Here is a 12,618-nt window from a genome sequence, read left to right as displayed (position 1 = left end):
TTTGCTTAGTGCAAGTACCTTCTACTACTCAGATAAATAGGAGATTAAAACTTGACACAGGCCCGGTACAGACAGGCACAAAGCGTCGGCCTGGGGCAGATTTTAGGGCTTGATAGAGCAGAGCATCCGCACACTCCCAAGCCCTTCTGCACCATCCGGGCACCATCATGGCTCACCCCCATCCACATGAGGCTGCCATGATGACATACGCATGACGCAGCATCGAAACAGCACTCCGCTCTGCTGCACCATGGTGCGTGGACGTCATCAGTTCTTTTTATGCCTCCCAGAGGCCGTGCGATTTGGTTGGTGTGGCCTCTATGTGGGCCAAAAACGGGTGACTGCCGGCTGCCCTTTCGGGGTGGTCTATACAGCCTCACAGTTACTTTTTGGCACTACAGCACCCAAAATCTCCCAAGTTGGCAAAAGTGATTTTGAAAAGCTTATTGAGAAACCACTGCTTGTTAAAGTGCTCTTGCAAATGACTCTTTAGATTCTGGCAAATTTCCTTTTATGGACTACAGCTCCCAGAATCCACATGCCAGCTCCAAAAAAAGGACTTTGAAACTGCCTCTGATGTTACAGTGTCCATCTTATAAAATATTCTAGTTTACCTGTCTTATTCATTACATAGATTAACCAACAGTACTAGAAAGCACTGGGTTGCATTTGCACAGCCTTGAAAAAGCCACTGTTTTTTCAACTTTGGGTCCCTAGCTGTTACACATGAAAAAAAAAAAAATAGACCTGGGTAAACTGTGGAAGGAGAAATGTGAAAACTGCAGTGTTTTGCTTAACCACAAAACCACACTGAACATTCTGGTATAGATAATATTGCAAATGGAAAACAGTGGCATCAGAATATTTTTTTTATTTAAAAAATTGTAATATGGAGCTATGCGTATGTATGTGTTCAAACATGTTCCAAGAGACTGAGAAAGCATCAGAGAAGAAAATTTACAAACCTCCAGCTTTAACCAATATAAAAATGCAGCAGTTATGTAGTAAGGTTCTCAGGGATGACATCACATATTGGCTGGGTGCTATTCTTTGAAATGTTACAGTGGAATTTCTCAGTTGGTGCACAGTATATATGTCCACATTACTTTCTTTTTAAAAAAAAATACTATTTTTAAAACCCGAATAAATGGTGCATTTTGGGAGCAGTCTAAGTAGACATTCTATGCTTTTTTTCACAGCTTTTGAAAGTCAACCTTAATGTAGAGCATCTAATGCCAGTGAGAGCTGTATTTTCAACAAGAAGCAAAAAATTTAGCATCCAAACCACTTGGTGACATTGCTTTGGCCCATGCCCCATATTGGGATCAGTACAAGCACAACTGCATTAATTCTTTAGTTTGGCAGCAGCCGTAGTTGCACCTATTTCAGCCCCCAAGAAGACTGCAGAAGATAAAATTGATTTTTCCATTTTTCTAACAAAACCAGGAAAGATGAACAATATTGCCATGACTAGTCTGTTGCAGAAAAAATAAGACAGTGCATGGGGCTAAACAGACAGCCCCTTTGGAGTGGTGTTTCGCCATCCCTTTCCTCGCTGGATCAGGGCCACAGCAACCATCTGCCACAGCCCGGCACTTTGCCAGCACTAAAACGAACAGCAAAATGCCGCTCTTTTAGCACTGGCACTACCTTTGCCGCTGTAGTGGCAGTTTTTTGGTGCTCCTTTGGCACAGTGTGTCTAAACGCTGTGGCAACAGAGTGCTGTAATGCTCCCCACTGTGCGGTTGGGTGCATGGCATTAGAACGCCATGCCCCCACACCACCCCCAAACTGGGGCTTCATGCCAGTCTATTTAGCCCCATGCCACTTTAAATACTACAGGTTTGTTATGGTATAAACAGCTTTTCATCTGTTTTGCTTACCGTAGGTTCTGTTCTTTATACATTTCTATGATCCCACTGTTTTTATGCCTGTTTGCTTGCTGCTCTATAAAAAGAGACCTCATCTATCTACAGACTAGGCTTCCTCAAGAAACATTTACCCAAAGAATTGGAAGAGGGCAACTGTATAATGTAAAAGTCTATGAAGCTGTGGGGTTATTGACTAAACCCTCTAGGAACTGTGGAGGGTAATCTTGCCAGATTTGAGAGGTTCTTTAACAGAAAATGCTCTTTACCAACCAGGAAATGATGGGAAGACACCTACAGCTTTGACCTTTACCTGCACTCAGCAAACCACTTGTGGGGCTGTAAACCTAGGAAATTTGTGTCTCACAACCTAGTGTATTTGGGGGTTCAACAAACAAATATTTTCAAAATCTGTTTGTTTGTGCAGTGGTAATGGAATCATACTGATCCCCTGGGAGATATATTGTATTAGACCCATGAGCTACTAAAAGACAGCAGCAGTCTTCTTTCTTGCAAAAGAATGGGTCTGCATGCTTTGCCCTATATCTCTGTTTCTTCTAGAGCAGGGTTGAGGAAAGTGTGACCTGAGCACCACAGGTCCACATCCAGCCATTGCAACCTCATTTTGCAGCCCTGAAGCTCTCATAGAAACTCTCAGACTATTAGAAGACAGGAAAGCACAGCCAGTGTGGCAATCCTGCATTGAAAATATTTGTTAAAGTTATTTTCCAGCCACATCTTTCAGAATCCACAGTTCTGCCCATGACCTACTGCAGGAGCCACTAGCCTGCAGACTAGTAACCTCATTAGACTATCAGTCGAATTCACAAATGATAAGCTGCAGCATTTCTGTCTAAGATGGTTTTGCCCCACTGACCTAACTGGACCTTCATTGTCTTAAATCCATAGCAAGTCAGGCTATTCACTTCAAGGTTTGAGTATCTCTCTGTATATGTATGCATCCGTGCACATTTGTGTAAGTAGAGCTAGGTAAATAAAAGATAAGCAATGAGTGAGCTCTTTTTAGAAATATATTTTATTAGGTCTCTCATGTAACAGGACGGTTCTTGTTTAAGTGACCAAAGCCCCATGTGGATTTATTTAAATCATTGATTTAAATCACAAAGTGAGAAGATGTTGTCAAATCAAGCTTCACATTTTGCCATTCATAAATATATCCTGAATGATTGGATGCTATAACTAATTGGTTTCTATCTAAAAAGAGCTTTCATAAAGCCTAGCAACATATTCTAAAACCTTCAGTCATAGATCCCATAGTGTTTTTGCCCTGTCTCAATAGAGACAAGGGATGGATTTTTCTTTGTTTTTCTGTACATACCTTCTGTGTAAAGAAACTAAACAAGAGTGCTTTTTCAAAATATGCTTGATTACAGCTTTCTAAATGGAAGAATAACTATTCAGTTTTGCTCCGAATATAAGATGTACATATCCAGGCAGTTTATTTGGTAGGGCCATAACTACACAGTCACTAGTTGGTAGCATTCAGTTGTACTTAAAAATATGGACTAAGTGATTATAGGTTTGGGGGTTTAATTTGTAACCCTTAATATGCCTTCTTTCCCTCAAGAGTCAGGCTGCATCGGCATTGCAAAAATGCAGTATGACATCACTTTAAGTGCTGTAGGTCCAGCCTATGGATAGTAGGATTTGTAGTTTTACAATGTCTTTAACCTCTGCCAGTAGTTGCATGTGGCATGAGAGCTGTCTGACGGAGAAGGCTAAATATCTCACAAAACTACAAATCTCAAAATTCCCTAGTACTGAGCCATGGGAAAAAGTGGTGTAAAACTGCATTATTTCTGCAGTGAAGATGCAGCCTAGGATTCAAGGCGGCTTACACATTTAAAAGATTACAATTGAAAACATAAAAAGTCCACATTAAAATAGAATTAAACAGTTTTTAAAAACACTCTAAAAGTTCTTTTAAAGCTAAACAATGCAGTTTAAAATAGTGCAACACTTACAGCCTTTTTGCTAAAAGACCTGTCTGAATAAAAAATAGTCTTCTCCTGCCAATTGAAGTTCAGCAAAGAGGGAGTCAGTCTAGCCTCCCCAGAGAGGAGTTCCAAAATCTAGGGACAGCTACTGATAAGGCCCTCTCTCATGTTTTCACCAACTGCACAATATTGCCATGACTGTAAAGGTGGTGTGTGTCTAAGGCCCTATTCAGATGATGAATATAAACCAGGATGGATCCTAGTTGTTCACATACATTCCAAATGCACCTGGTTAAGTTTTTTGGAGGGCTGCCAAGAAACCCACTTAACCTGGAATAATCAATACAGGGTTTCCCCCCTAGTTTTTTAAAAATATATTTGCATTGTCAGCAGTGTGAATATCCGAGATGAATAGACCCGGGATAATTTGGGATTTGAAGGGATGTGGTGGCTTAGTGGTTAAGATGTGAATTTTGATATCAGAAGATCGGAAGCTTGGTAATTTGAGGCCCAATTGCCACATGATGGGGTGAGTTCCTGTCACTAGTTCCAGCTTCTGCCAACCTAGCAGTTCAAAACCATGCAAATGCCAGTAGATAAATAGGTACCACTTCGGTGGGAAGGTAACAGCATTCAGTGCAGTCGTGCTGGCCACATGACCTCCAGAGCAGTCCTCAGACAACCATGGGTCCTTCTACTTAGTAATGGAGATGAGCACCACTAGTCTAGACATTTATGTCAAGGGACTACTTTTACCTTTTTAAATTTAGGATTAAACTTTGCATGCTTTGAATATGTTTCAAATACATTTGCATTATCGACTCCATGTTTATTTGAGTGCTGGCATGTGTGAGCAACCAAACTCCCAGAGATGTGCATAGATCCGGTTCCATAGTGTGAATAACAAACCCGGCATGCATGAGTGAGGTCATTCATATCATTCCGCTAAAAAATAAACCAATGTCTGAATGACCCCTAAGACAAGGGACTCTCCTATGGATCTGAGTCCAGGCAGGCTTATATGGGGAGACAGGGTCTGTCAGACAGCTTGAATTTGTGCCATAAACTGTGAGGAGTTTTACAGGAGGGTTAACGGTTGGATGCTTTTGTTATTATTGTTGCTGAGTGCTTTTGAGTCATTTCCAACTTACAGTAACCCTAAGGCAAACATATCATAGGGTTTTCTTGGCAAGATTTTAGAGGAGGTTTGTCATTGCCTTCCCTGAGGCTGAGAGCATGTGACTTGCCCAAAGTCATCCAGTGATTTCCATGGCTAAGCAGGGAATCAAACCCTGGTTTCTAGAGTCATAGTCCAACACTCAAACCACTACATCATGCTGGCATGCTTTTACCCTAAAGTATAAAGTATTTTTTTCTGATAACTGGACAAAACCTGTCTATTAGTCTGTGCAGCTTTCAATTTCTCTGTCAAAACAAGTGACAAATTATGTTCTTTAGCCTAAAAATCCACTGTTGAGGAACTCGCTGAATATGAAGGAAAAGGAAAATGCTTCATTCTGCCTCTTTCCTGCTTGTGCACACACACCAAAAAGGAGGATTCTCCACTTTCTCCTGACCACAAAACCACTTATTTAAAGAGGGAAATGGCAGCCAAACCCAAAGGCCCTGCATAGAGCAGACGGCTCTTTCTTCTTTCTGACCTGCCTATTCAGACTATTCCATTCATGCAGCGGGCATAATGATATGATGACATGACTGTATATTTCCATTGGACGTGGCACTCCAGAAACTTTTGCCAGGAGGAGCAATTTTTAGAAACTGGAGCCAGGGTATGAATTTCCCACTTGTGTGCTATCACAGCGTTTGCATTCTTGAGCATGAAAGAGGCTGAGGTCAAATTGTGGCGCTTGTTTGGGATGCTTCGTTTACTCACCCGCAAGGCAATGGCTTCCAGCTCAAGGGAAGGCTTGCTATTTGATGTGGAGAAGAAGGGAGATTTATTTATGTGTTGTTGGGCTACTAAGATATATTGGAGAAAGAGAGATTGAGAGAGGGAGAGAATTCCCAGCTAATGAGCCAGGAGTTGGAACTGCGAACTGTGGTCCATGATGTGATTTTTTCAGAGTTTCAGTTTCTGCACTTTTTAAGGTGTCCTTGCACTGAAAATAATCAGTCAAGAAAAAAATAAGTGACTCCTGTGTCATAGAGAAAGCAACAAAATGGGATTCAGTTTAACCAATTAATTGCATTTATCTCAAATAACAGAAATGTAACTACTTGACATTATAACTGTAACTTGATGAGAGACCATTGCACACACCCTTTCCAGTGGGACTATAACTTTTGCAGTTATCGTTTTTACAATTATCAAATTGCTGTAACATGGTTATATGGGTAAATCCACTAAATGGGGGGAAGAGGAATAGCTCATAGTTCAAAGTCTGGCTGCAGCTGTGCCTTGTGCTGTTAAATAAGAAACATTCAGATGTGGGTTCTCTTAAGTAACTTAAAGTAAATATTTTTGTTAGTATAGGGAAACAGGAAAATAAACCATTACTTTAAAAATCATAACTGGAATGGTAACTGACTACTTGGGAGGGATGTTGAAATGATAACTGTAATTAATTAGTCTTTTCAGTATATTTCCAAACTCTGGCTCTCATATATATATATATATATATATATATATATATATATATCCTGGCCTTTCTGTGTTTAGGCTTGGATTTGTGGTTTTCCCTAACTGATTGCAAAGGTGCACATTCACTGTTGTGGCTAAATGTTCTGAGCAGGGAACAGTTTAGAATGAAGATACAAAAAGCAGATATAGGGTGTAAAGGTCATTGAAGATCACAAGGGTTTGATGTGTAAAAGGATCTGAGATGTGTATTGTACTGTTCAGGGAAGTTTTTGTGCTTTTGAAGGTGACTCACCTATTGTCTCTTTCACACTATATGGTTGGTATGGTATGTATGTATGTATGTATGTATGGTACTACTTTAACTGCCATAGCACCATCCTGTGGAATCCTAGCATTTGCAGCTTAGGGAATGATGTTCTAAATCCTAAACAGGAGTGCTCTACTGCCTCACTAAAGTACAAATCCCAAGATTTCACAGCCATGGTAGTGCTATCAAATTGCTGTAACTGTGTAGTGTGGAAGAGATGACAGTTGGTCTATTTGCAAGATTTGAAAGTGCATTTGCTTGAAAGAGTTACATCATCTGTGCAAAAATATTGACAAAAGCAAATGGGAATCTAGAGAGGGAAAGATGAGGTTTCTAGGATAGATATATTACCATTACTCTGTCTATCGGATCTGGATGAACCTTCATTTTAACCCAACAAGGACACTTTTGTCAATCTAATGAAAAAGCCTCTGGCTGAATTTACAGAAATTGAGGTGTTTTGACATGTGAAAGTCACCAAAATTCTGTAAGCAGTCAGAAGAGATTATTTCAGACAGGGGCTTCTGTGATGCCGTGTGTGTGTGTGTGTGTGTGTGTGTGTGTGTGTGTAGTGCAATGCATCATAGGAAGCATCAAGGTTTAGCTGTGGAGGGCTCTGGCTAGTACTTTGTCGGTTTGAAGTGATGATCACATAATATGATGTGAAATGATAAATTAGCACAGAGGGTTTTGGCATCACTATAGGTGTTTAAAAGTGGCTAAGTGGCTATCTCCATTAAAACTGGGAAGATTATTTTATACTATTAACTTCCTTTACAGTTATGTGTGGGGATGTAAAAAAAGATACTGCATCCTTGAAGAAAAAGAGTGTGTCAACAGACTGAGATACTCTGTTTAAAAATGATTACCTATGATAAGGTAGGGGCTTGAGGGAGGTATTTTGGAACTGTTTTTGCAACCAAAAAAATGTTTGGAGGAAAACATTTAAAAAAAAAACCCAATATGCACTATCTCGTGTACAGAAATATTTAGGGGGGGACAACAACTCAATATTTATACACTAAGACAATGCTCACAAAAAGTCTCTAAATTGAAACCCTCATAATTTTTTAATCTGAAATCCTTCACTCTTGTATGCAAGGACAAAATAAGAAAATTTACATACTCTTGTGTATCAAAGAGACATTTGGTGAAATATCTTCCAGTTTCATGACTCATTGTGCTAACTCTTTCTGTGTTCCAATTATGTCCACATGGGTTTGTCCGCACAGGCTAAAAGGGGCGGATTCCTCCCAGCCTTGTGTCATCTAGTTCAAATGGCACAGGACAAAGCCCTAGGGGCAGGATTGAGCCTGATACTGCCAGACTAGTCACAGATCCAGAGGATTTGACCTGATCCCAGAGCAAACAGCCATCACCCTGGGGTAATTTAACTCCTGGTTTTCCATTGAGTTTCCTGGAAACTCTGCATCAAACCCAATCTGTTTACATGCCCCCCCCACCATGGTCCTTACCTAGCCATGCCATTGCTTAGAAACCCCCTGTCACAGTGTTTGCAGAGCCAGGCACTCTGTTTCTACCTCAGACATGGCAATGGAGGGGTGGGGCTTCTGAGTAAGGTAAGGAGCACACAGTGGGTCCTGGGTTGGCATGGGGAGAAGCATGTAAATATCTTGATTAACCCAAAATAGCACAGGTGGAACCCATGCTATCCTGGTTTGTCTTCTCAGCCCTACAATGGCTGCAATCCTATATCAGCTACTTAACATAGTATAATTCAGTAAGTAATTTCTCCTCGAATCCTCCCAAACGTGATGGAAATACCATTATTCCATGCTCCAATTACTGGTAGAATAAATTTCCCCATGCAGCTGATACCTGGTAAACTAGAGCCAAAAACAGATGGCCCTAAAGGGGTGGCATTGCACCACCCCTTTGTGCACCGAATTGGGGCCACGGTATCCACATGTTGCAGCCCCAATCCCAGAGCAAAAAAGGAATGGCAGAAAGCCCCTCTTTTTTGCACTGGGGAAAGGGTGCCTTTGTTGCTGTGGCTGCATTTCTTCAGCATTTCTTTGGCATGCGGCATCTAAACACCACGCCCCTGAAATGCCGAAATGCTGCCCACTGTCTCGTTGGGCATGATGCTGGCTTGTGGGCAGAGTCAGGGTGTACGGATGCCATGCCCCCACACCACCCTGAAGCCAGCTCTTTTTGCTGGTCTGTACCAGCAGTAGGTTTGGGGAGCTGGAAGTTATGATTGTCGCAATGTCATAGTTGTGACTACAAACTTTACCACACACCTTTTTTTCCCTGTTATGGCCGTGCGCAACCTGTAAAAAACGGATTTTATCGCACAGCGAATCGTCCTCAAAAGGGCCCCGTTCCGTCCCCCAGTGCAAAGCTGTCCCCATTCAGTGCTGGGGGGTGTTAAATGTTCAGGTCAGAAGTCTTCTGACCGAGGAAAATGGCGCCCGCAGCAATGAACAGGGATGGCTTGGCACTGGGGGACAGAACGGGGCCCTCTTGAAGATGATTCGTGGTGTGATAAAATACGTTTTTTGCAGTTTGTGCCTGGCCCCGAGAGTCTCCTTCCAGTTCCCACAACAGGGGGGGAAAGGTGTGCGATAAAGTTCTAAGTATCAACCATGAATGTGAAACAGTTAATAATGAGTAAATCTGGGTAGTCTGAACTTGTTAAGGAAGGATGTCCATTGCTAATGTGAAGCATGAAATTTTGTGGAGATCTAACTATCGTATAATAACTAACAAGAATAATTAAGCATTTCAGTTCCTTTCTGACTCCACAGAATCTGACCTTCAAGGCCTGAGCAGTCTGGACTCCACTTACACCAGCATAGAGCAACAACTGAATGAGACATTGAGACAGCGCAGACATGCTGGAGACAATGACTATAATATCGAAGTGCTTCTGGGGGTGGATGACTCTGTGGTCCGATTCCATGGCAAAGAACATGTGCAGAACTACCTCCTCACTTTAATGAATATAGTAAGTGCACTTTTCCCCCTAGTTTATTCAATGTGTATAAAAGTTTATATCAGGTCTCCCTTTCTTATCTGCCCATCTATCTGTTCATGGGCTCAGCAACTGGTTTTCCAGAAACAATGTTCAACAATTAACACATAGTAAGATTATCTGGGACATTTAAAAGTTATATTTCTGTTTAGCTTATCCTCTGAAGAGAAAAAACAGTAGTTATCAAAAGTTTGGTTTTAAAACTAGTTTTGGAAAAAAGTACAAACTTCCTTTTCCTTCTCACCATATTGGAAAATTTACTTTTGTGTTCCTTATTGGTTTTCCACTGCAGTTGGCCCTCCGTTTTCACGGGGGATCCGTTCCGGACCACCCCCCCATGAAAATGGAGGCTCACGCATATTCAAGCCACAAATGATCATCTAGTCTAGTGGAAGGAAGGTAGCCAGGTGGAAAATATAATGCATTTCTGGAACTCATACTGAAGCAGTGTAGGATCTCATCAAACTGGCTATAATACCACTGAAGTTATTCACCTCCTCCTGGAGGAGGATACTCACAAGAACACTGACATTCATTGCTACATGTTGTACAGCTTGTAAAGCATCCTCAGACTTTAGATTTGCCTTTAGTTAAAAAAAAGAAAAAAGAAAAGGAGCTAATTGTAATGCTCCTGTGGCTGATGGTCCCCTAGCGCTGAAGCCTTTTTATTTGCCAATATCTGGTCTCATTTACAACCTCTCCATCCTCCTGGCTGTCTCCACGAAAAGCGCTTTGTGAGCAAAGCTGGGAAATCAATCTGTCTGCCTTTCAAAAAGGATGACCTCTGTCGATTTTCTTCCAGGGACCTTTCAAAAGCACCTTACCCTGAGGCATTTCAGAGACAGGAGCAATCTGCCTGCTTTAGAGAGATGGATTGCTTCCAAGAAACTCTGAGGGAGAAAAAAAAGTCTGTGGCCCCTCTACTTGAATTAGCCCTAGTCGTAACTAGTGACTTTTGGGTCCCTTTAAAAACTTCCTGTCCTGGACCTAAAGCAGCCTTGCAGGCAGCAAAAATGTGACAAAAATGCCTCTGTGCCCCCAAGGGGGCATTTGGGAGCAACTGATTTATTGGAGGGGTAAAGGATGTGGCTATCCTAAGTCCCTGGGTGACCAATGCCAGCCCCTAGCCCACTAGAGCTGCCTGTCCCTGGTTTGTTTGTTGATTTATCTAGCACCCCTCTCCCAGGAGAGGAACCAAAGTGGCTTCCCACAAATTGAAACAAAATACAGCTAAAACCTACATGATACAGAAATATAAGAAAATTAAATAAGGAGTTAGATGAATAACACTACATTTATTTATTTATTCAATTTATTCCTCAGATTTCTCCCAGCATGGGATGCAAAGTGGATTACAATAATTTAGCATTAAAATGTAGTAAAATCTTACTTTACGGGGTTTTTTTGGGGGGCGGGGGAACAGCAGCATCAAAACATAATAAAAAGGCTAAAACTACAACACACCACATTGGAATAGCATTCTGTAATAAGCGAAGGGCCTGTTTAAATGATTTTTTAAAAACAGTGTGTGGTTGCTGATAAAAAAAGAGCAGACAGGGAGTCAAACAAGTCAAGCAAATATAGGGTCCCTTTTTTCTACAAACCTCGGAACTTTTTCTGATTTGCTGTTCATCTCTCAGTTACCTGCCATCATAAAAAAACTCCTCCCTTATATTTTTTACTGTATGCCCCATTTTGCTCCAGGAGTAGGGATGGAAAGGAAATTCACTGAACCTGCCCATTTTTGTGAAAGTAGCATTATTACATCTCTCAAGACTTACGGTAAATGAGAACAGCTAAAATATGAATAGGTTAGCAATTGTGCAGATTTAAGGTTGGAGAGAAAACTTAATACAAGGCTAGGGCAGGAAGAAAATTTGGAGAAACTCAACAAAATCAATATAGAGATATTTTTTCACATCCCTACCCACAGCTCATCTAGCAGTCAAGGAGAAACCACTGTGGGATATGTAGAAGAAAAGCCTACATATTTTTTTTCTTCATAACTTGCAAGTCTGCCGGAAGTTGGAGGAGTTATAGTAGTCTCCTTTTGTGTCTGCCCTTTCCTCCATAAGAAAGAGATTTCAGTATGTCTTAGAGAACACTTTACCCTGCCACATTCACAAAAATCACTGTTCTCCTGCTACTGAGATTGTTACTGCAACTCTCACAGAACAAAATTCTCATAGCTAACAGGATACCCCCTTACCTTATCAGCAAAACACTCTCCTTAAATTTTGCTGAATAGAGGTGGAAAGAGTATACAAAATATTTGAAGAATGGTTGAAAGCATGCTTTGCATGTGTTGGGAATTCCTGACAAAGAGAATCCTATATGAGCAAGAATTTTCAGTTTGGCACTTATTCTGTGTTTACATGACACACGCCCCCAAAGTATCCGGAAGCCACTTCAAGTAAAATAGAACTTCCTTTCCATCCCTACTCCTGAAGCACAATGATGCATAAAGTAAAGGATGCATACTCATTAGGAGAGTCGACAGCTAAGGTGTGATCCTGATTGCTGTTGCTGCGACTATGATGGCACTGGGACCTTGGCAACTGCATGGTTCATTTCCAAAGGGGTCCACTGCCATGGTCCCAAGCCAGTGCTGAGAGGAGCCAGATTATTTCTGCTCCTTAAATATCTGTCTTTTACTCCCTTAGCACAGCCTTGAAGCAGCTTCTGGCTGCTTTGAGGGGGTGTGTCATATAAACACCATGTCCCCAAAGTGGCCAGAAGCCATTTTATTTGGCCCATGTGTTTCAGGCCATAGGTATACGTGCAGTGTTAAACTGTGGAACTCACTGCTACAAAATGTTGTTATAACTGCAAATTTGAACCACATCAAAAGAGGACTGTATAATTAGATAGTGCCATCAGCAGCT

The 12,618-nt window shown here is 41.3% G+C and overlaps 1 protein-coding gene across 1 annotated transcript in view; it reads left to right on the top strand.

The window, feature by feature from the left end:
* Window positions 1-12,618, top strand: part of LOC149313241 (A disintegrin and metalloproteinase with thrombospondin motifs 3-like) — a 142,309-nt gene that overhangs the window by 84,737 nt on the left and 44,954 nt on the right. Inside the window, exon 5 of the mRNA XM_089526333.1 lies at window positions 9,507-9,706. Coding sequence (XP_089382459.1) covers window positions 9,507-9,706 — 200 coding nt within the window. The remainder of the gene's footprint in view (window positions 1-9,506; window positions 9,707-12,618) is intronic.

Source organism: Sceloporus occidentalis, unplaced genomic scaffold, assembly GCF_023333645.1.
Source record: "Sceloporus occidentalis isolate IW3139 unplaced genomic scaffold, rSceOcc1.0.p SCAF_5, whole genome shotgun sequence".
Taxonomy (NCBI): Eukaryota; Metazoa; Chordata; class Lepidosauria; order Squamata; family Phrynosomatidae; genus Sceloporus; species Sceloporus occidentalis.
Note: the sequence above shows the minus strand (reverse complement) of the source record. Positions and strands in the feature narration are given on the sequence as shown.